The sequence below is a fragment of the Anastrepha ludens genome, chromosome 6 (assembly GCF_028408465.1).
Source record: "Anastrepha ludens isolate Willacy chromosome 6, idAnaLude1.1, whole genome shotgun sequence".
Taxonomy (NCBI): domain Eukaryota; kingdom Metazoa; phylum Arthropoda; class Insecta; order Diptera; family Tephritidae; genus Anastrepha; species Anastrepha ludens.
The window spans coordinates 14,770,121-14,794,836 of NC_071502.1; the positions used below are offsets into that span (position 1 = coordinate 14,770,121).

General features: G+C 36.6%; 1 protein-coding gene across 5 annotated transcripts in view; it reads right to left on the reverse strand.

Annotated features, from left to right (window-relative positions):
* Positions 1-4,555: 4,555 nt before the first annotated feature.
* The window catches only part of LOC128868216 (myb-like protein I), a 133,790-nt gene continuing 113,629 nt past the window's right edge, over positions 4,556-24,716 (reverse strand). For all 5 annotated transcript variants that reach the window (XM_054110046.1, XM_054110045.1, XM_054110049.1 and 2 more), the window contains one exon: positions 4,556-8,367. In XM_054110046.1, the coding sequence (XP_053966021.1) occupies positions 8,203-8,367 (165 nt within the window). In that variant the 3' untranslated portion in view covers positions 4,556-8,202. The remainder of the gene's footprint in view (positions 8,368-24,716) is intronic.

Here is a 24,716-nt window from a genome sequence, read left to right on the forward strand (position 1 = left end):
AAATGTGTACCCTTTCTCTCGTTTTCCCGAACAAATCTACGTATTTCTTCACTGTAGTATGCTTTTAATGGTCCGATAAATGTTTTGTCTAATCAATGCCGCGGTCTTGAGCGGAAACTGTCAATCAGTTAGTTTTTTACATTTAATTATATCAGTCAACCGCAGGTGTGCTCTGCGATTTTCAATATGGATAAAAAAAATCAAACAAAGAATTTGTCTTTAATTTTGTGATTTGAACGGGATTTCGTATGCCGTATCGTTGAAAATGTTGAAGAAAGCCTATGGCGAGTCTAAAACCACGGGTCTACGAGTGGTATAAGACTTTTGTTGAGGGCCGAGAAGTCGTGGAAGATTTGTCCCGATCTGGTCGCCCATTAACGTCTTCGACGGATGAAAACATCTACAAAGTCGAGGAAATGGTGCTGGAAATGGTGATGGGTTTAAGTTTGAGGAAGTTGGCTCGTGACCTTAGCGTGCTCACGAATCAATTCGCAACATTTTACAACATCAATGGGGCATGAGACGCGTGGCTACTCGACTCATCCAAGAGAGCTGAAATGCTTTCAAAAAATTCATCGGAAGAAGGTGGCTGAAGACATGCTTGAGCAAGTGAATTCGGACCCAACGTTTATCCAGTGCATCATAGCAGGTGATGAAACGTGGGTATATGAGTTTGACATGCAAACCAGTCGACCAGTCAACAGGCGGCCGAATGGCGCTACCCATATGAGTCGAAACCCAAAAAACCACGTCAAAGTCGGTCCAAAGTGAAAGTCAGGCTACTCATGTTCTTTGATTGTCATGGAGTTGTGCACTCGGAATTCGTTCCATACGGTTCTGCGGTAATTAGGGAATGTTATTTGGACGTTATGCGACGTTTGAGAGGGAGAAGGAGAGAGAATCTGCGCAGGAAATGACCCAATTTTTGGAAAGAAAATAAATAGAACTTCAACCATGATAACGCACTGTCTCACAAGGCTCATATTGTGTACACTTTTTTGACCAAAAACTCGACAAATATCATCGAACAGCCGTCGTATTCACTGTATTTGGCCCCTGTGACTTTTTCCTGTTCCCAAAACTTAAATTACCAATCCGCGGACGCCGCTTTGAATCTCAGATAGAGGCCATTAAGGAGAATTCGCTGAATGAGCTGAAGTAGATCTCTTCAAACGCGTTTAAAAGGTGAAGAGATGGCTGGACTAATCGTTGGCATATGTGTATTGCTTCGAATGGAGCCTATTTTGAAGGCGACAAAACAAATTTTGATGATTAAACAATTATTTTGCGTTTTGTTGAACAATTCCTGGTAATTGTTTAGTTAGTTCGATGAATTATTTTGTATAAAATATTTGCTTTTCTTGAGTAAATGTTTTTAATACATGCGAAAGATAGCTTCAAAAAAAACCCTCTAAAAATTCCATTAATATAATTTTTAACTTGGTATACTTTTACGAGTGTTATTTATTTAAAATATGTATATTTGTTTGCTCATCATATTGCCAAATTTGAATCTCAGCACGATTATACGCTCACGCTCAGAAGCTTGTGGCACCAAATTCAGACCAGCAACAACAATTGGGCGAATACGCGCGTGCGCTTTAACTCTATTTGGCGCTGGCTTGTCGTTGTCTAAACTGCTGACTGTTGACTAGTTGACTGTTTGCACAGACGGCGGACGACTGGCTTGCCATTTGGTGGAAACGTGATTTGTGCAACTGGCACGTTTGCTCGCATTTCGATTGCAATTTCTCATTTTGCGCAGCGCAAACAAACAATGGTTAGAAAAATAAGCGCGAAAAATACAAAATATAAGTAAATAAACAATCAGATGGAGATACAAATACATTTTTTTCAACCAACCACACTTTGACTTTTTCTATATTACATTTTCGTTTTAGGTTTACCGTTTACAGTTTTCTTTTTGTAATTTTTTCTTTATTGCCTCACTTAGCTGCCGCATTTGTGTCAGCTTTCGACCACGGACTATCTACCGGCTTCCACTTCCTGTTTCGACCTCAAAAACGAAATTTCGCGAATTCACACAAAAATCCGCAATCGAAATGTGAGACCATTTGACCAGTCAGAATGCCTTTTTCACGCTCACCTTATTATTATTATAAAATACAATGCAATAATAATAGCAACAATGGGAAACCGTTAGACAAGCGTAAAACTTATAATCTTCATCACGATTTTTAGTGGCGAAAATATGCGCATCGCGCAATAAAAAATTGTTCCAAGAAAAAAGAAACAAAAAAACAAATAATGCAAAGAAAAAAAATAAGAAAAAAGCCACGAAATATAAAATAAAGTCAGAAGAAAATAAAAAAATGTTTATTGAAAATAAATCCGAAAATTTTAAAATTTTGCGAAAAATCCCTAAAAATCTGATTAAAAGCTTAGTTAGAGCGAAGTACCAACAGAAATCAGGAAACCTCTACACACACTTTTATTGCTGTTCTTGAGCGCTTTAATTATCGGCCTTTCTTTAGTTGCTTGTGTCTTAACATCCTTCTTATTCCCCATTTTTTTGTATGCTCATATGAGTTCCTACCACTTTTTTACAATACTGAACTGGCTGTGGTTATTTCACTTTTCATATTTACCTCCAAATTTTTTTTCTTCGAAAAATGCGCTATCCTTTCAGCTTGGACTTCTCTACGTAAGCAGTAATCGTGTTGCAATAATAATTTTAAGTGCCCCATAGCGGTTTACATATTATGCACACAGATAGTAAAGCTGCCAGCAGCTGCTGTTACAAAAAACAAAAAAATGCAACAATGACCACGAGATCGTGTCACCGAAAGTGTGGAAATTAAAAAAAATTAAATTTCGTTGCTAGTCATTTGTCGCTGCTGCTTATTTCTGTAGGCGGCAAGAGGATGTAAGTCTATCTGCGGACTTTAGCGACTGTAGTGATTGGGAGTTTGATATCATTCTAAGCGATAGCGGCACTCCTATTTTTACAAACTCTTCAAGAAAGACTGTGGATGAGTATTTGGCATCTGCCCAAATCAACTCTCATTGAGGCAAGCATACAGAATTTCCAAGCAGCAGACTTGCAGAGTTCTTCAAGCCGAGATCTATGCAACTGACATAGAGGCAACGCTAGTACGATGGATCGTTCCCACGTCTTCAAAACTCAACTCCTTTGCAGTTGGTCAGGCAATGCACAACCACCATGCAATAGATGGTTAACGCCTAACTCGAAATGTGTTCCCAAAATTTCGACTACCTACACAAACTCTCCGGCAGTATTGCACCAATCTGCATTGGGTCGCGAAACACAGTGACGTTTCGGCAAACAAAGAAACACACGATTACGCGAGGAAAAGCTTTGAGACAGGTATTGGTGCTCGAGTTCAAGCATACAAGTCCCTCTATATTAAATTGTTTTACAAGCTCAAAAGAAGACTACAGCTGGTGGACTTATACGACTAACTGCTAAGCATCATCTTCACATTGGCCAGTACTGATTGGAATACGGGAATATCAACTGGTCACAAACTATTCCTTATATGAACTATGGATGCGAAATTTCTTATAACGCTTTCTGTAGGAGCTCCAGAAAACAGTAAGAGTCAGATTTCGTTCAGTACTTGCAGAATTTATCAGATTCGCCGAAAGAGCGTGGTGGTTTGCGTATACTTACGAGTATATACAAAAATATATTGAGGAAATCTTATCTAGCCAGCTAGTGAGCTTTTTTAGGAACAACGGCGTACAGTTTTAAGCTGCCTCCGAACGGCTGATGAATTTTTTTCTGAGAAACTTTTTCATGACAAAAATACAGCCGGAGGTTTGCCATTGCGTGCCGAGGAGCGACCGCTATTAGAAAAAACTTTGTTGATATTTTAGTTATAGAAATCTGAACTCTGTTCCAAAGAAAATGCGAAATTAGTATTTTTTATACCCAAAAAATAATTAAATCAAATCACTGGCCTTGAAGCAAATTTGAGGCCCGCTGCTACCTATTAAGAAATCTAATTAAAAAATATGATGTTTCCTAAAAGAACAGCTATAATTTTTATTGCTTTGACTTATTGTTGCAATAAAATCACAATGCAATAAAATAATAAAAAATATAAAAAATAGCCTTGAAAGGGCGAAATAGCGCCAAATCATTTTTAATGTTTAATTTTAGGACCGAAATGCAAATGCATTTTTTTTTTGTGCAGGATATTATGCATAGGTAACTGTATATATGCACATTTATACAGCCCGCGAAAAATATATACATATATACCACTTTAAAATTTCGAACACGTTTTTTTACTATTTATTTAATTTAAATTTTCATTTTAATTATTTTAAAATAAATTGCGCTCACTAAAAATTTTTTTTAAATGTCGATGAAAGTTGATAAAATTTTTTTAATTTTTGCATAAAAATTGTAATTTAGATTTATACGTTTATTTATATTTGAGTTTTTACTAAGCAATATGCCACAATTTGTTAAAAAAAGTGATGAACATTAAAAACAAAAAAAAAATAAGAAAAATAATAAAAATTGGTCAAAATTTTGAGGTACTATATTTTTGTTTTTGTTTTGCGTGCTATACCTAAATTGTGCACACTTCCTTTGTTGCTTTCTTCGTGTTATCAAGTAATATCTACACGCGCTCGTAAATGTGACTTAAGCATAAAAATGTCTATATGTACTTAAATTTATTATTCTTTCATCATTACCGACGCCTGATATGTACATCCATTAGGGTCTGGTGACGTTTATTTAAATCGTTTTCGGCCTGCAGAAGACTGGCTTTCTAGCGCAGAAATAAGGCCTTTTTATTTTTTATTTATTTTTATTCTTTGGCGTACGCTACTCTCAAGTAACCTTCTGAAATCAGGCTCAGCCTATTTATTTCCATCACCTTTCGCCGCGGGACTACCGACAAGTATTAGTTCGCGGAGAGAGAAGGCAATTAGCCGCCTCTGCTTTGTCGCAGTCTTTCCAGACGCCTCAGCTCCTTCATAGTCTCGGTCAGAAAATCGCATGCCGCCTTCCATTTTTCCTTCGAGCGCAGCATATGTTGCACGAGCGGAACGCGAGCATAAGAAGACTATGTGGTGAACGTCCTCTGTAACGCTGTCGTTAGGGATTGTTGTCGTGGTTAAACCTGTATAAATACGCTTTGAAGCATTTATGTCCACTCAAAAACTGGATGAGGTAAAAGCCCACTTCTCCGTGTATCCTCTCTGGCCAAAGCTTTAGGTCGGAGATGCATTTGTGCGTCCAACGCCCTTTTGTAGAGTGATACCACATTCTTTGCCACACACCGATGCAATTCTTTCGTAACGCAGCTCGAGCAGACGAGCTTATAGGCCTCTGTGTTCTCACTATTTGGATAGCTTCTATTCCTGATATGTCGAGTATTTAGAAGCCAGATATTACTAAGGCTGCAACGTCGGACACTGTTTTAAATGCTTTACATAAGCGTAGTGCGCACAACCGGTAGGTAGACTGTACACCTCGAAAGTATGGCCCACGATAAGTTTTGTTCGCCCAAATTGGGGCACCGTACAAAATTTGACTTTTCACGACATTAGCCAGAATCTGACAGATATTTTGTTTAGGTGCTTCTACGTTTAACACCAGCCTCGACAGCGCCATCGTAGTGGTGGATGCTTTTTCGTTGGCGTACTCGAGGTGTGCTTTGAAAAACAGCCTTTTATCTAACAGTATACCCAAGTATTTGATTGCGGAGACTTTTTAAGCCTCTGATTCCAAAATACACCTCTTCTAGCTTTTTTTTGATGGATATAAGGACTGCTTTGGCCTTTTGTGGCGCTCATTCTAGATTATTTTGTGTGCTTAGGACTGCGTGGGTCGCGGTGTTGCGGATATTGCAATGCCGTCGGCGAAGCCAATTGCCTTAGCTCCCTCTGGAATCCTAAGAGAAGGTGATAATCAGGCAGTACTCTTTGATCCCATTTAACTAATGGCTACCGCTGATTGCATTCGTTGAGAGCTGGATTGTTGAAGAGACTGCATCTAACGTTGCCTTCCCCTTTCTAAATCTAAATTGATTTTCGGACAGGCCTCCCTTTTATCTGACTTCTGCCTCTAGTCTATCGCATAAAACCCGGAGCACCTTCCCCGTAGAGTCGATTAGACCTATTGGTATATAGGTACACGGCTCCTCTGCTGATTTACCAGGTTGTGGAAGAAAAACTAAATTTCGGTGTTTCCAAATTGTCCGGAAAGTATTCTCCGAAAATCAGCTATTAAATAAGTTGCTAAACACTTTGGTTTGTTGCATGATCGCTAACTTCAGGCATTTATTTGGTACTCTGTCCGGTCGAGTAGCTTTTGAGTCTGCTGAATTGCTTGCAGCCCTTAGTATTTCATCTTCTGTAATGAAGTCGAATTCGATTAATTCGGTGTTGTTGATTGAGGCCACCAAACGTTTCTGTTTCGGAAATAGCGTATCCACGATTTTAGACATGAAAGATGGGCACTTAGATGCTAGTTTTGCGTGGTTGGTTGGATAGTTTTGGTTGGATGGTTTTGCTGCTCTTAATCTTTGTGGTTACTATTCTGTATGCGAAAGCCCAAGGGTTTCATTCGGCACCATCGCAAAGTTCCGAAAAGCTGTTTCGCTTGCTCTCTTTTATATCGTTTTTAAAAGCTTTTATTGCTTCTTTTTAGAAATATGAGTGGAAGATATTATATGCCTTATCGCATGTTAAAGGTATCCCCGACCACATAAAATGTTGACAAAAACCAAAACAATCCTCGTATTATTATATTTCATACCAAATGTATTTGTTGATTTCATAGGTATCGAAAATCTATTAGTTTCTAAGAATTACACTCAATAGAGACCAATCCATGTACTAACATCACATCATAAGAATCGAAAAAATAATGACAAAGTTGTTCCAAAATCAAGGTTTTGTTCACTGCTTCCATAAATTGTCATGTTGGAGTCCACAACGAAGCCTTTTCGCTAGGCCAAATTGTAAATGAAAAGTGCGATGAGAGGACACAAAAGCGCTTCAGACAAATGTTCGCCGCAACAGGACGGCATCGAGAAGAGCAATTTGTAGTTGCTTCATCACGGCAATATATCAGATCAAACATATCATAAGGAAGCTGATTATTTGAATGAAACAACATTAATATTGTGTCATAAGCTTTGCTTTCACCCGGCAAGGCCCCGTGCGACTTTTTCCTGTTCATCTCCTGCAACTTGGCACTTCGTGGAAAGCGCTTGGAGGCGTTTGCGGCGGCAAAGGAGTTTCCATAGCGAAATCTGAAAGTGACTCCAGAATTGGTATATGAAGGCATTGTAACGATTGCAAGAAGTATTGGAAGATGTTTACTGATTACCATAGAGACGATTTTATCTAACAAATCTTTAACAAATCTAAATATTTTCTTAACAAAAACAAATGAAATCGTAGACTCCCATGAAATTTTATGCGCCCAATTCAGGTCTGCATTTATAAGCTACGCCAACTAGTGGACCTGATTTCTGGGAGCGATTTCTGCCGCTGACTATTTTCATTAATTTCATTTTTTGTCTTCCGAAATCAAGGAATGCGGAAGCGTGGAATAAGCATTTTCGGCATACAACTTCATCTAAGTTCGTATGTGCGCGCAATGCCGCGAAAGAAAGTTTATTTTTCTAGCCCAGTGTTATTAGTTTTTTGTGGAATATATAAATTAATTTAATTACCTTTTTTTGTAATCACTTTATTATTATGATTATTATGTTTATTCTTTTTTTCTTTTTAAAGATCATACGATGGCCTTACTGGTCCATCTGTCTGCCAGTCAGTCACGCAATCTGTTAGTGGGTTAGTCGAGCATCTTATCTATCTTAGTTTATAGCTTTTTTTTACAATTTTTCATATTTTCGACGTTTGTTTTTTTTTTGTTTTGCTTTTGCTTTCGCTTCATCAAATGGAGCTCACTGAAAATTTACGATCGTCTTGCCACTTTATGGGTCCATTAGTGAATAATTTCGGCACATTTATGCCGCCGATTACGAAAAATTGCTGTCATCAGCATATAAACTCACAGCTACTCACTGCACATTCTTACCCCTACATATTTATTTATGGCTTATGTATGTACAATTCAACACTTTCGAAACTTAACACTCACTCTCACTTACTGATCTTTGTAGTTCAACAACGGTACAAGGTGATTAGGTCAGTTTGAGCTCGTGTGAGACCAGCAGCTATTACTTATTGGCTTGCCTGGCTGCTGGATGAAAATATACGTACATACCTACACACGAGTATATGTAGTGCCACTGTATGTATATACATACATACATATAAATACACATGTGTGTGTGAACGGAGGTGACCAAATTTATTTGCCAGATGTATCATAGTTGACATGCATACCTGCAAAGATACAAGGAAACAATAAATGGTAAGTAAATGTTTTACGAAAATGTTGAAAATGTGAGTAGATATAGACAAATAAATTTTCTAAAATAAAACAAATTTATTGGGACGTTGTAAAAGTTTGTAAATATTTAACTCTACTATATTTCGTATTATTTTAAACATTTTTCACTTACACCAGGGCACAAAATGTTCGACTTTTTAGTATTTCCAAAATCTTTAGAAATTTCGCAGTATGCAGTTTTAAGGCCAATTCAATTTTGGTAAGAAAGTGTAATCTTTAAGTCGCCCAAAAGATCGCGTCAATTAGAAAAAAATTTTGCATACGATGGTATGAATATTATTCCCTACGAAGCAGAAGTTCTGAGGCCTTTTACATGGGAAAAAATGCTCAACATCTCAGTGAAAAAAAAAATGGAAAAAATCAACAAAAATTTTGAGCGACTTCAAATTTACACTTTGCTATACCAAAATTGAAATTTTGATGTATTTTTGAAGTATTTCATAAAATTTGATAAATTTTTGTGAATTTTGATGTTTTCATAAAATTAGATGAATTTTTGTGAAATTTGAAAAATTTTTGTGAATTTTGAAATTTTGATGTATTTCATGAAATTTGATGAATTTTTGTGAAATTTGAAAAATTTTTGTGAATTTTGAAATTTTTGGTGTATTTTATTAAATTTGATGAATTTTCGTTATTTTGAAGTATTCTTGAAATTTGATAAATTTTTGTGAATTTTGAAATTTTGATGTATTTTATGAAATTTGATCAATTTTTTTTTTTTTTGGATTTTGATGTATTTCAGGAAATTTGATAAATTTTTTGTGAATTTTGAAATTGTGATGTATTTCATTAAATTTGATAAATTTTTGTGAATTTTGCTGTATTACTTGAAATTTGATAAAATTTTGAAATTTTGATGTATTTTTTGAAATTTGATAAAATTTTGTGAATTTTGAAATTGTGATGTAGATATTTCTTGAAATTTTATAAATTTTTGTGAATTTTGAAATTTTGATGTATTTTTTGAAGTTTGCCAAATTTTCGTGAATTTGAGTTTTGCGTTATAGGGGTTTTGTGGTAGAACAAAAGCATAAAAAAATTTACAATACAAACAGAAAAACCAACACGTAGTTAAAAGTTGATAGTTCGTCGCGTTTCTGTTATTATAAATTATTTTAAGCACAGGTTAACATACAAGTTGGCGCAAAATTAATCATCCAATTTTGTTTTTTAAGTTATTTTTTTCTGAATTTTTATTTCATTATATATTAGAAATATTTTTGAGTGATGAAAATCATTACTGAATAAGGTGGTGCAAAATTAATCATTCATTTTTGATTTCGAATAATGTTTTTACCAAATAAAAAAAAAAATTATTTTTTTCTCTATTTTACTCCACTCCATTACTTGTCTGTTTGTATATTGCAGCTGTCCAGCTCACAAGTGTCAAATATGATAGACGTATGGCGCCAGTTGCAAAAATTATAAATCTTCCGATAGGGTGATTAATTTTGTGCCACCTTGTTTATGCATATACTGTGTTAAAAACTACAGCACAAGGACTTATTGACAATTTGCTTCTTTCCTTATTTGTTTTTAACAACTTTTTTAAGAAAATACTCTTTACCTACAAAATCCAAGTTTCAGACTAAATGTATATTTAAAAAAAAAATCTAGGAATTTTAATAAATATTTCACATTTTTCAAAAGAATTTCTCGAAAATTTACGAGTATGCAGTTTCATAGCCCATTGAAGTTGGATACAAAAAGGTGCAAGTTTGAAACGTCTCAAAAATAGCATTGAATTTTGAGTAATTTTGTGTTTTCTTTGCAGTCGCGCTTCTGCATTTTCCACCTATATAAAACATTTTGAACATTCGTTATATGGAAGAAAATGCATAACAACTTCAACGTAAAAAGTTGGCAAATTATGAAAATTTTTTTTGATTTTTGAAAACTCTCTATAAAGTTTGAGACTTTAAGTTGTATGGTTTTTATAAAACAATAAAAAAAAAATTTACTGAAATTAAATAAATTGTCAAATCTTTGCCATATGCCGCGATACTCTTATTGTGTAACACAGCTGTAAACATTATTTCCAAACTCTTTGAAAAAATCCTCCCAATTATCCCCCCAAAAGCTCAGCAGCGCACAAGTTACGCCCACTTTTAGTCGCTAGAGTAAAAAAAAAACTGGTCTGAAAAACACATAAACCGATTAATTAGAAAATAATTTTCACAACGTTTTCGGTCCAACGAGTGTGGCTTGTTGTCACACTACTAATAATTACCATGTCGGTGGCAGGCAACTGCCGGAATGGTTTACCTTGCAATCTCTGGAATGTCGCACGTTGCAATCAGGCGTTAATTTCCGAGCAGACCAGTTTTCAGTTAGCCATTTAGCTGATTTCTATATTTATGTGCTTAGGTATATCCGCTGCTCCCACTCCACAAACAGCACACGGCAAAGCTATCGTATGAAGGTTTCTATGTATACTCGCCCTGTATCCCCTCTCCTCTCCGACGAATGTAAATTTTTTATGGAGCGCTAAATTGTCGCTGCTTTTTATACATAAAATACTTTGTAAATAATTTTATGCTGCATAAAAACGCATTCCTGTGGCGATTGTTTTTGATTACCTCCAGATTTCTTGAGCAGTTTATGGTATTTGAATTTGTAGTTTATTTTATATTTTCTTTTTCAACCAGTTGCACCACTTTCTATTTCTTTGCCACTCTTTATTAGAGGTCAGTTGAGTTTGCATATATTTCTTGCTAAGTGAATTAGAGTGATTAAGTGCTTACTAATGCTTTATCACACAAACACATACATACATACTCGTACATATAAGTGTATGCTTAAGTATGGAATTGAGCTGAGACCTTAGCATGGCTAAAATATGTACTGGTTTATGGTGGGAATCATATTAAAGATTGGTGAGTGTCACTTTTAACTCCTATTAATTGGAGATTTTTTTACTATTAATATGAAAGGGAGAAAAAAATTATTAATTACTTTCAAATAGTCTGAAGTTGTTTCGATCTACAAGAAAATTGTATGGCATACAATCTCAGATATAATAGAATTTTATGCTGGAAGCGTCTTTTCCACGATTCTCCTTTTCCTGAAATTAGATCTGAGTTTACTGCCTACTGATGGCATTAGTGTGGCGTACAAATGCATATATATTAACAATCAACATACAGGGTCGGGCACTGGAAATGTAACCAACTTCAGACCGCTCGCGCAGCTGTCTGGTAGTTGGCGAAAGAACTGAAAATATCTGACCGCAGCACCCGCCGCATACTGAAAAATGATCTCAAAGTCAAACCTTACAGGATCCAAAAGACGCATGACCTCACCCCAAAGCAGCAACAAGCAATACAAGACTTGAGAGAGGGAAGGAGTTGCTTTGCTGTGGACGAAAGTGGTCAATTTCCGAAGATTGTGTTTTTTTACCGAGAACAACTTTCAAATTGAGCAATTCGTAAACTCCCAAAACGATAGGGCTTATTTGACCGACCATTCATACGAGAACTTGAGTCATCGATTGGTCACCGCAGATGGGCGCTCTCCAATCGTTGTCATTGATCCTGGCGTCAAGCTAAATGCGAAATATTATCGGGAAAGTATTCTGGAGGATGTTTTGAAGCCGTGGGCAGAGAAATATTTCAGTGGTAGAAGATGGACGTTTCAACAAGACTCGGCGCCATCTCACAGAATGGCTAAAAACAATGTTTCGAACTTCATAATGTCCATCCAATGGCCCTCAAATTCACCAGACGCGAATCTGATGGATTACTATCTTTGGGCCATTTTGGAGAGGAAGGGTCCGAACTAAAAGATGCACCAGTCTTGAGGCGCTGAAAAAAGCCACTGCCTGCGAGTGGAACAAAATATCTGCAAGTTACATTCGGCGACTCGTTTGTGGACCGTCTCAAGGCCATAGTCAAGGCAAAAAGTGGTCATATTACACATTTTTTACTTTGAATTGAATAAAGGTAATTTTCCAAACTAAATTTATGAGTTTACGCGAAGTCCACTTTTCCAGGAGTAGGCAACAGTTAGTCAAGGGAGTCCCGAAATTCTCATTCCGCGACGGCAACATCACCTCGAGCTAACTCGTTCGCCTAGCTTTGATCAGTTACACGGGGATGTATTCAAATTTCTAAGAATAATTGTAGCCCGATCCTGGTAGTTTGACTGCGGCACGTGCATTGGTGGTTTCGCCTGCGATGCCTATGGGTAACGCATTTAGCATTGAGGTAAGCGCTAAAATAGGGCAGGTCCCCACAAGCGACACACTGCTTCTAATAAGGCTGACCGACCATTGGAAGCTCTCCAACTACTTAACTGACGTATTAACCGTATCGCCTTCAGCGAGCCCCACCAGACGAGGACGTCACATAACAGAATTGGCTGTACAGGGTTGCCCATATTCGACGGATCTTCAGCCATTTCGATGACTCTTTGGGCCCATTCCAATCGACGAGGCTTGTCCGCAGGCAACAATCTTTGCGTCAATTGAATCTTATACGGGAATAAATGCAAATCAATGCGGATAATTCGTTGTAAAGTGGTCCGAGCAATGCCCAACTGTAGAGAACGGCCATTTTGAGATGTCCTTGGCGACGTCGCAACACTAGCCCGTACAAGAGCAATATTCTCATCCGATCACCTTGGTCGATTTTGATTTGGCCTCTTTGGATTAGAAAGAGCATCGCCAGTGGAAAACCTTTCGTACAAACGTTTAATGGTGTTCTTAGAAGGCGCACTTTTCACATTATTTATTTTTTTTATACGCACGTTGAGTTTTCACAATTGACTTCTTTTGTTGAATGTAAATTTCAACAATTTGGGAGCGCTCGCGTGGCGTGTACTGTTCCATGGTAAAAATCTGCTTGGACTGGCGCTTCCAACGCGGTATGTCATTAAGCGGTCTGACGTCTCTGTCAAAAGATACAGGGTTGCCAGATGGGTCCGTCGAATATGGGCAGCCCTGTATTGAGTACTACATTACCAAAATAATATTCTAGATATGCCTCTCCTTCCTTATCAATTCTGTACGAACTCTGTATGAATTGAGAACTTTTTTAAAGAATTTTCTGGCATTCATTCGAAGAAGCCAACATTTTTGGACAAAGAAATTAGTTAGAAAAGAGCTTTTCTGGCTATTTCTGATTAAACTTTATGAGCCGTTACAGTTTTTTTTTTTTGTTTTTTTTTTTGTTTCTTTTTTGTTGTTATTTTGTGTTTAATTGTATCAATCACAATAATCGGATTAATCGCCACAGCAAAGCAAAGAAATAAATCGGGTAGCAACTAAAAGGTAAATCAACTAAAGTGAGAGGTAAAACAAACATAAGTAAAAAAGAAGAAGATATGCACAAACACATATTCACAAATATATATTACATGCGAACCCAGTTACTTGGATTAGATTAATACACTCAAGCTTTATCGATGAAGCCGCATTCTCATCTGCGGTAGAACATTTCAATGGCCGATTGCTCGGCGAGCTGTAGGTTGAATGATATGCACCGGCAGGCACACAAACAATGCACATACATATACAGATATACACCATACATATACACATATACATACACACACATGCATACGTATGTATGTGCTTATATTGCAGATTTATTGAGGATGATAACTGGGCAAGCAGCCTAGAGTTGACGGCTCATGTTGACTGAGACTTGGGCCAATGTCAATGTCAGATCAGAGGCTAGCGGAGCGGCGACAAACTGGAGAAAAACAACAACCAAAGGAGTGGAAAAAATCTTGTCGCATCTTTGTGTGGAGAAACAGAAATAACACTTGCAGGTATGTGTAGGTGTATGTGTAGGAGTATTTGTTACAGTGAGCCCCCCACATACAGAGACCAGTGACACAGCGCTAAGAATTTTATAAATAAAATGTTCATGGAAGAGTGATCGAAGTGAAGAGTTGGGAAATAAAATTTAAACAAATATCAACTGAATTGCAACAGACAACAACAACAACGAGCAGTAAACATCAAGCACAACAACAACAACAACAAATTCAAAGTGAACAAAAACACACCAAACTATCAAAAAATCACATTTTGTCCGCTACATTTTAACTTTTTGTGCTTGCAACACATATTTCCACACTTGCAACAAACTAACGATTGCCTTTGTGCGCTTTATACGTTTATGTGCCTGCAGATTAATCTCGTATTGATGCAACAACGTGCTGGCTTATGTTTACTTACACATGCATATGCGTGTATGTGTGTATGGGTGTATGTGCAAATACGTGCAACATATAACAATGCTGCGAATTAAATACAATGGTGGCAATTTTCTTGCAGTTATGTATGTGTGTGTGTGTCTACTCATGAATACAACAATGTTGCTGGCAGCACAAAAGCCGCAAAAAGCACAACACCAAAGACAAGCTGAAAAGCTGAACGGCAAACAGATTGAACAAAACAGAGTTGCGCGAGCAGCAGCAGCCACAAATAAAAAAAAGAACGAGGCATGTTTTTGTGATGAAATGTGAATTCTCGCAGGTTAGTGAAGAATTTTTACGGCCGCACTCACACTCACACACACACATGGACACACATTCACAAGCCACTGACTTCTTGCGGCACCACCACCAGCAACAATAGGAACTCCGTTCAATAATCAGCGCAGCAGTAATGGCCAACAGCAGCCGCCGCTGCAAAGCAGGTGCGATTAGGCAGAAAAATGTGATGCAGCAGCGCGCACCAGCTGCTTGGTATGCACGAAAGTGTGTACGAGTAAGTGTTTATGGGTGTGTGTGTGTGCGTGTGCATAATTTTTACAACGCTGCCAAACTGGTTGTTGCATGCTGCTGACGTTTATGAGACCACAAAAATATGTAGCAGCCACATCAACATCTCAACTCTTCTGCCTGTTCCTTTTCCCCTCCTTCCTCTTCCTCTCCTACATCTACGAGCGCTCATCATCTGCGGTTGGTTGATGTGGCAGCGACAATTTGGCCTTCGCTTATTTACTCTTCGTGTTGTTCTGGACACTGGCTGTCTTTCTGAAGGTCATTGCGACCAATTGTCGGTGAACTGTTCTCGAGAGCAGTGAACAAACGAACAGAAACAAAAACAAACAAAAAATTATAATAAAAATAACAACAAATGTACGACAACAAAAACATCAAAAACAACAAAAACGCATTGCTGGTATTTCTGTGTATCTAAAAAAGAGGGAAAAAATGTATAAAAAGCCAACGCATGAACTGCTAGTGAGTGCAGCAAATCTAGGTGTATGTGTGTATGGTGAGCAACTATGGTGCAGTCCATTTACATATCTACACAAATTCACATAAACATTTTCATATGCAAGTGCTTAGCATGAATTCGCCTAACCACAAAAGTTGCTGTGGTGCACGCACCTCTCACTGGTGCAACTTCAGAGTTCTTTTCCTTTCTTCCCGTCGTTAGACTACTTTTTGCTTATTTTTTTAGCAACTCTTGCAAAATGAGTTTTTTTTTATTATTACAATTCCAACTGCGATTCTGTACTTCTGTATGCAGGCTGTTTATTTGCTTAAAGGGACAGGTTGTGAGCTGCTGGGCAGGCGTATTAGCTCCTACACACACACACACACGCACGCAAAGAAGTGCTCGAAACAATTTTTTATTGGTCACATAGTTTTTGTAGTTATTTCGCTTGTTGTTGGCAGTTGTGATTATCCAAAGAATGCCTGTGAGGCGGTAAAAAATAAATTAGCCATCGCATGATACGCTGTTAATTCCTTTGCCAGCTTTTGGCTGTGTTTTGCCATATGATCGGTGGTACACAAGTGTGTGTGTAAGTGTATGTAGAAGTTTTATGGATCCCTTAATCCCTTCTTGAATAATTTTTTACTAAACACTGAACAACGTTTTGCGAATGGAAGTTAGTGTCAAAAAAAAAAAAAAAAGGAAAAAATAAGAATAAAAAAAAATACGGAAAAAAATAGAAAGAGCTCAAAATAATTTACATACGTTTATACTAGGTTGTTCAATAAGTTTTACGGTGCGATATGAAAAACAATTTTATAGTCTGAAATACTCTCTATTATTCATTAGTATAGTCCCCCTGAACATCAATACATTTGTTCCGACGAGATTCCAATTTATGAATTCCATCCCTGAAGTGAGAATCTGGAAGGGCTGCAAAATACGCTTCCACGGCTGTTATGACCTCATCACTTGATTCGAGACGGTTTTCACGCATGCATTTGTTTAAAAAAAAAATTATTTTCATAAAATTTTTTTTTTGGATTTTTAGATAAAATACACTATATGCACACCCTTTAGTTCCAAAATCGAAAATAATTTATTTTGGTAATTTTTTTTTTTTATCTTTGGATAATTTGGTTAAATTTTCTTTGTTTTTTGGATTTTCAGAAAGAACCCACACCCAGAATGCACACGCTTTAGTTCCCAGAACCGAAAAAAAATATTTTGGTTAAATTTTTTATTTTGTTGTTTTTTTTTTTGGTATTTTAGATAAAATCCACTATATATACACCCTTTTGTTCCAGAAACCGAAAATAATTCATTTTGATTTCCTTTTTTCTTTTTCTTGGTTTTTTAGAAAGAAACCACTATATGAACACCCTTTAGTTCCAAAAACCGAAAATAATTTATTTTGGTTAAATTTGTTTTTTTTTTTATCTTTGGATAATTTGGTTAAACTTTTTTTTTTTGTTTTTTTTTTTTTGATTTTCAGAAAGAATCCACACTCAGAATGCACAGCCTTTAGTTCCAAAAACCGTAAACATTTTAATTTGGTAATTTTTTTGTTTGTTTATTTTTTCAGATTTTTAGAAAGAACCCACTATATGAACACCCTTTAGTTCGAAAAACCGACAAAAAATATTTTGGTTGAATTTTTTATTTGGTTTTTTTTTTTTTTGGTATTTTAGAAAAAACCCCTATAGGCACACCCTTTAGTTCTAAAAACCGAAAAAAATGTATTTTGATTAAAATGAATTTGTTTAGGTTTTGAAACAAATGGAAGTCGCTAGAGGTGAAATCAGTTGAATACGGTGGACGCTCCAACAATTCGAACTTTATTTCATGAATTTTAACCCTAGTGAAAATTCTACTACTTAGGTTAAGTTAAAATGGTTGCCCTGAAAGACGGCACACTTGGACGAAGAAATAAAATACGCCCTTTGTGATGCCATTGCGAAGGAAGAAAAAAAGGGAAAAGGAATAGGACGGACAGAGGGGGACGATGCGGTTGGGTATTTGTGGATGTCAATAGAAAGGTGACTGAGTTACGGTTGTGTTAAGCACTTCATGCTGTTGGTGAAGTTAATCAAGTTGCTAATAACAAGTCCTGTTGTCCAAAGAAAGAGAGCCAAGATACCTAAATCTTACTCCCATGAGGGCAGTGCAGCTAAGGAACAGATGTTTAGATGATTTCACTTCGTTCTCTAGATAGCTCACGCAAAAAGGACTCAAAATAATATCAAGACTCAAAGCATCCTTATCTCACAGACAGAAGGCTATAAATCTTGCGCGGAGAAGTTTTCTAGAATGCACTTTTTCTTTCTCATCTTTGCTCGAAATCACCGTGAAGCAACGATATTAGACGTAGAACTCATTAACGAGTCATGTCATAAGGCATATCGAGCAAGTCAATCGTAAGGTAGGGCTAGAAACCATCACCGAAATCTTGGAAAACTGGATCAACAATAAGCGCTATTGCGAAGCCAGCCGAGGCCAGTTACATTAATGAAATCATGTTCCAGAAATGATGGGAATGTTTGCTCTTTCGAATAAACTAATGACATACCGAAAATAATTCATTAAGTATACTTTTTTTTGTTTTTTAGTAGTCAGGACACACACCCCTTTAGTTCCAAAAATCGAAAAAAATTTAGTTTGGTTGCTTTTTTTTATTTTTAGAAAGGCCCCAATATATGCACACCCTTCAGTTCCAAAAACCGGCAAAAAATTATTTTGGTAAATTTTTTTTTTTGTTTGTTTGGATTTTTGGATAAAATGCACTATATGCACACCCATCAGTCCCAAAACCCGTGAACAATTTAATTTGGTAATTTTTTTCTTTCATATTTTTAGAAAAACATGGTTTTGGTTAAATTTTTTCTTTTTTTTTTTTGATTTTGCCATAAAATCCACTATATGCACACACTTTTGTTCCAAAAACCGAAAATAATTTATTTTGGTTGGTTTTGTTTTGTTTATTTTATCTGTATTAATAACCTACTATGATATAATACGCACACCCTTTAGTTCCAAAAACCGAAAACAACTTAATTTGGTAAATTTGTTTTTTTTTTTGTTTTTTTCAGAAGTTTAGAAAAACCGAAAAAAATTATTTTGGTTATTTGTCCTTTTTTTGTTTTTTTTCAGATTTTTAGAAAGGACCCACAATATATGCACACCCTTTAGTTCTAAAAACCGAAAAAAATGTATTTTGGTTAAATTTTTTCTTTTTGTTTAGAATTTTTCGATATAAACCCACTATATGCACAAGAAAGAACCCGCTATATGCACAAGCTTTAGTTTCAAAAACCGAAAAAAACTTTATTTTGGTTGAATTATTTTTTTTTTTGACTTTCAGAAAAAACACCCACCCGGAATGAACATCCTTTAATTCCAAAATGAAGCTTATTGCACTTAATAAATTTTATGAATATTTTCAGTAATCTTCGTAGGAACACTCTGATCATTTTCATTTACTTTTATCTCCAAATATTACAAAAACAATAGCAAAGCCCCCAGTCAGAAGGCGTCGTTTATTAGATTCCAAGTTACCCCACTTTCGTACCATTTAACCTGACAATACAAAATGCATATCTTTAAAGCTTAAAGCAATCTTTGCCTTTGTACGCAACTTCACAGCCCCCTAATTAACTAATTTCGATTACTAATTCCACATTTTTCGTTATTTCTTATCGAACTAGATTATCTCAACTAAATCGATCGCTTGAGTGACTGTCTTGAAACTGCCTGATCTCGTTCTAATTCTCAAGCTCCAGCATTTTCCAGTTGAACTCATTTAAAAGCACGCTCTCCACTCGGCGCTCAATCATGATTTTCCTCTGGTAAAATTAATTCTTATCCAAAAGTAATTTATTGCTTTAGACTTGTTGCAATCCGACCACCGTACCGTAAAACCACCACCGCTAGAGCACTAAATTGTGCGCCAATCAATCTAGCGTCAATGCGGCTGAAGTTGCCTGCTCGGCCTTAGCTCACTGAATGCTTCCTTAGCCACGCACGCTATCACCCATCTAACATCGGACCATATCATCATTGAAATCACCGCCTCCTAATCTTTTAACCGCTGACCAAATGACCGAGCGTTGCATGGAAGCCGCTGCTGCCAGAACGTGCCACAATAATGTGGGCTATACTCAATGCCTTTGCATGTGCATACATACATTTTCCCTCGTTCGTCTACTTGCCTATTGACTGCATTTGATAGTGAACGTCGATGTGCGCGCCACCACCGCGCATGCGTGCGTGCTGCAAAATGCATCAGGCAATGCGTGCCATACATCTGTACATACATACACACTTACACTACTTGTTCTGCTCTGCTGCTTCTTCAGCTGCCAGTGCTGTTGATTTGTCTTTTTTAGCCTCATCACTTGTCTGTGATCATTCATCAATCTGTGCCTAAGAATTTTGTGATTAATCAGCGGCTGCAAACATTGTGGCACGCGCACTAACAGTACCTGCATGAACAACAACAACAAAAACAATGTGTGTTTGTTTGTATGTAGTAAAAATGCAACAAGTGCGTTAATCCCTGGTGGCCGCAATTTGGTGGAAACGTGTCATGCCTCAGAGTCAGTGTTAGCTCTAGACGTCGATGGAATCGGTGCAGAATGATGAGACGTTGTTGATAGAAAGCAGGTCAATAGGCAGTAAATGGGGAAAAAATTAAAAATAATTTGCCACAGCGTTGCACATACTACACACTTCATGCACATATTTACATTTTGCGTACACTTATTTGCGTAAATTTTGTGAAATCTAATTTTGTATTGTATATAAATCAAGCAACAGGATTTGTGGACTAAGACTTTAAGTTGGGTGGAAATTTCTTGAATAGAAATTTTATATACATGGGATTTTTTAACCAAAACCGAGGATTATTATTATTATTAGAAGGCCATTACGCACTGCGACCAGAGCTGATCTATTGTGAAAGGCCTATTTTTGTAACCCTAGGGTTTTAGGCTTTTTATTAATTTTAGCACAATTTTAGGTTTGTTGTTCCAAAGATTGCATGGAGATACTACGATGCCACCAAGGTGATGAAGTCACTGTCTGCTCAACGCAGGACATTCACAAAGCACATGTTCTGAGCTTTCTATGTCCATTTCGCAAAAGCGGCAGACATTGGTCCCAAATAGACCAATATTATTTAGATGATACCTCAGGCTGCAGTGATCCGTAAGATAACCTGTTAAAAGACACAGATCTACTCTGGTTAGTGAGAGAAGCTTGTCAGATATTCCTTTGTTGGGACTTAGGAATAATTTCGCTAGACGCTGACCGGCACAGTTTAGCCAGGAATTCATTAATGTGGCCTTTTGTGAGTCCACAGAAAGGCTCAGGACCAGTAAGTTGCATATTTGCTACTTGTTTTGCAAGGTCCTCCATCAGCCATTTCATTTCCCTCATGTCCTTCATGTCTCGGAATCCAGCTTAGTGTTACTATGTTGAGGTTTCCTAACGTGTTGTGAAGGTTTAGGCAATAATTTACCAATTTAGAGGTGATAGTTGTCGATAGAAGGGCTTTTAGAGTCGCTTGGCTCTCTGAAAGTATGTAGATGTGAGTGCCTCTCATTTTTCTGCTAAGCCATTCTCTCACACATATTTCAGTGGCATGTATTTCTGCCTGGAATATTGTTGGGTAGAGTCCCATCGGAATCGATTTTTTGAATTTAGGCCCATTGATTCCTGCCCCTGTTCTACCATTTTCCAATTTGCACCCATCAGTAAACTATAGCTGAGAGCCAGGTTTGAAAGTGATAGAATTAGTTCTCCAGTTTGTGCGTTCATTAATTATAACTTGGAAGTTCCTGCAGAGAATTGGTTTAGGTGATAGTGTGTCATCTCTATGAAGAATGGGACTATGTAGGAAGACTTCTACGATCTTTAGATGTCCCTTCATATCCCTACTTTTAAGTTCAGAAATACCTTTTAATCTTAAGGCACTCGAGCGAGCTTCCCTTTCAATCAAGATTGGAAGCGGTGGTATGTTCAGGAGCACACCCAATGCATCCCGTAGGACATGTTTTCATAGCCCCTGTAATACCAACACATATCAGGCGATGCAGTTTGTTTAATTCGTTTACTGATTTTCTTTGCTTGACCTTGGGCCACCATGCTAAGGATGCATAAGTGACTATGGGTTTCACAACAGTGGTGAATGTCCAGAAGGTCATTCTAGGCTTTAGTCCCCATGTCTTACCAAAAGGCCTTATGCAGGCAAAGAATGCCCTTGTGGCTTTTGAAGTAACTGTCTCAATATGGGAATTCCACGTAAGCGTTTTGTCAAAACTGACACCCAGATAGTTCGCTTCTGTCGAGAGTTGAAGCGCTGTTCCATTTAGGATCGGACATTTGATATTTATGATCCTTCCGAGTAAGTAAAATTTCGAAACTTTCGGCATTTAAAAAATTGCGTTGATTTAAAAAACAAAAATTTTGTTGTTTTTTTTTTGAGTTATGCTCGCTACTGTAAGTATGCGCTTTAGGGATCCACTGAACAATAGTTTTTTGTTCTTTTTGATGCACCAAAATTTGTTATAATGCCAAAACAGTTAGTCACCTTTATTTTTAAGTATATATTTTTTTTGTATGCATTATTTCCGGCCCTGCCAGCGTTTTGAAAATTACCACCGCCTTTATTGGGTTGTTCGGAAAGTAATTTCGTTTTTCCCCGCCAGAGGAATTGATTGTATTTTTCACACCTAACTTCACACTTAAGTCGTATTGTCATTATATGTTTTTTTTTTGGGCGGTGCCCTTTTAAATATGGAGAGCAGCAATAAGCAGCATTTTTGTCATATTTTACTTTTTTACTATAGAAAAGCTAAAAATGCTGTTCAAGCCCGAAAAAAATTAACCGATGTGTGTGGAGAAGATGCGTTGACAATACGCCAGTGCCAGGACTGTGTTGCAAAATTTCGATCCGACAATTTTGATGTCGAAGATGCACTACGTTCTGGAAGGCCGGTTGATGCTGATAAACGACGCGATTAAGGCATCAGTTGATGCAAACCGGCGAATAACAACACGTGAGATCAGTGAGAGTTTAAATTTATCGAATTCAACTGTTTATGAACACCTAAAAGGCCTGGGTTTAAGATCGTCTTTCATTTCCACCACAAAAAAACGAAATTATGATACTTTGCGAACCACCCAATACTTAGGAAAAAATGCACTTTTCCGGCGCTTTACGAAAATTAACCCATTTTCACTATTTTTTATTATTAAAGATTAATTAATATCGACCTGTAATATTCTTCTATATACCAAATTAACGAAAAGTAAGTTTTTTCCTAAGAAAATTAATGGTATTTAAGAAAAAATATCTATATTTTATAGGGACTCTGAAAACCACCAAAATTTAGAAATCGTCAAAAATTAAAAAAGAATATAAATCTCGTGTTTTCTTTTTTTTGTAACATTTTTTGCGAGTTTGTGAAGGGAACATTTAATATTTTATACAAACTTTACGAAAATTTGTCGGTATTTACGATATTTTGCCCTGAACAACTTCGATGGTAATTTCCAAACAAAATATATCTGTATATTTTTAAGTGACCTTGAAACCTCACAAAATTCACAAATTAAAAGCCAATCTATTAATCTCGCTCACGGCCTTAGACAGCCCCTAAACCATTCAAAGGTAGTCGAGTTCTGTAAAACCAGGCTGAACTATGTCGGTAGATATAATAGCCTGTTGCTAACATTGGTCCCGGGACACGTCGTGGATATCGTGGGAATCGAGATCTCTGACTCTTTAGCCAGAATGGGCTCTGAAGCCAACTTCCTTGGCTCAAATCAGGCTTGAGGTCATTAGCACTGATGTGTGAAGAAGCGACCATCATGGCTCCTTGACATCACAAGATCTACTCAGATTTCTTCGGAGATTGGGTAGATTTAAAGAAATTAAAAAGGTAATCCGAGTGCAGTACAATGGACTTAATTGTGTCTTGCTAGTCTGTCGCGACAAAAAAAAAAATCTCGCTTTGTTTATTTTTGGCGTAATTTTTTGGGTATCCCTTTTGTCAAGGAATTTTAAAGAAGGAGATTAAATAATATCGAGCCTTAATATTTTATACCAAAACAAACTTCAATATTTTATAGTGATCCTGAAACCCCCAAAATTTAGAAATTTTTAAAAAATTAAAACAAAAAAATGTTAAGCTCGTTTTTTTTTGGTATACATTTTTGGACTTTTGTGAAGGAAATTAAAAAAGTAGATTAAATAATATCGATCGTTTACATTTTTTACCAAATTTACGGAAAGTGTATTCTTTCCCTATGCAAACTTCAATGGTAATTTTGAACAAAAAAAGAAATGAAAAAAAATAAAGTTAAGAATAAAAAATAAAAATAAAAATATAGCTCACTCCCTTTATTGGCCATAGAACAAATTTAAGGGTTCGAATAAGCAATTTTTTTTTTTTTTTTTGTCATCCTAATGCACATCGCGGCGTACATCTGCGCGTGCTGGAGCTGCCAGAATATGAGTGCGTAAGAATGAATTCACTTCAAGTATAAGATTTCGAATTGGAAATACTTAGAAAGCGAATATTCGTCTCGCTGTTTTATGTGCATTATTTTTTATAAAGAACTAAAAGCAATAAAAGCCACGAAAACGATAACGATTTCAGAGAAATGTAGATGAAAGTAAAAGGCCAACCACTAGCAGCGCAAGGGCAGTATTTTTAAAGAAAAGTGGAGGTTGAAATGCTTGCATGTATGTACAAACGTATGCGAATACATATGAATACGTGGTTTCGGTTGTATAGGTACTTAGAATCTAGCATTGCAAAATGCTGCCAAATGAACTCCAAATTCGAACAGCTTTCTTGGGTAAGTACTTCCAAAGACCTACATATATTGAGTTCATTGGAATTTTCAAATTTCTAAAATTAAAAAAAAGAAAATAAAACTGAAGACAGCAAGACTATTGAGTGTTGAGTGATGATGTCTGAATTACGAAGCGCTATTTCACAGTTCTTCGAAAAATTTCATTGCAGCTGCTCAAATCAACTTTTCACGGCTAATTTTTTTATTATTCACTTGTTGCTTTTATTTCACTTCTTCGTG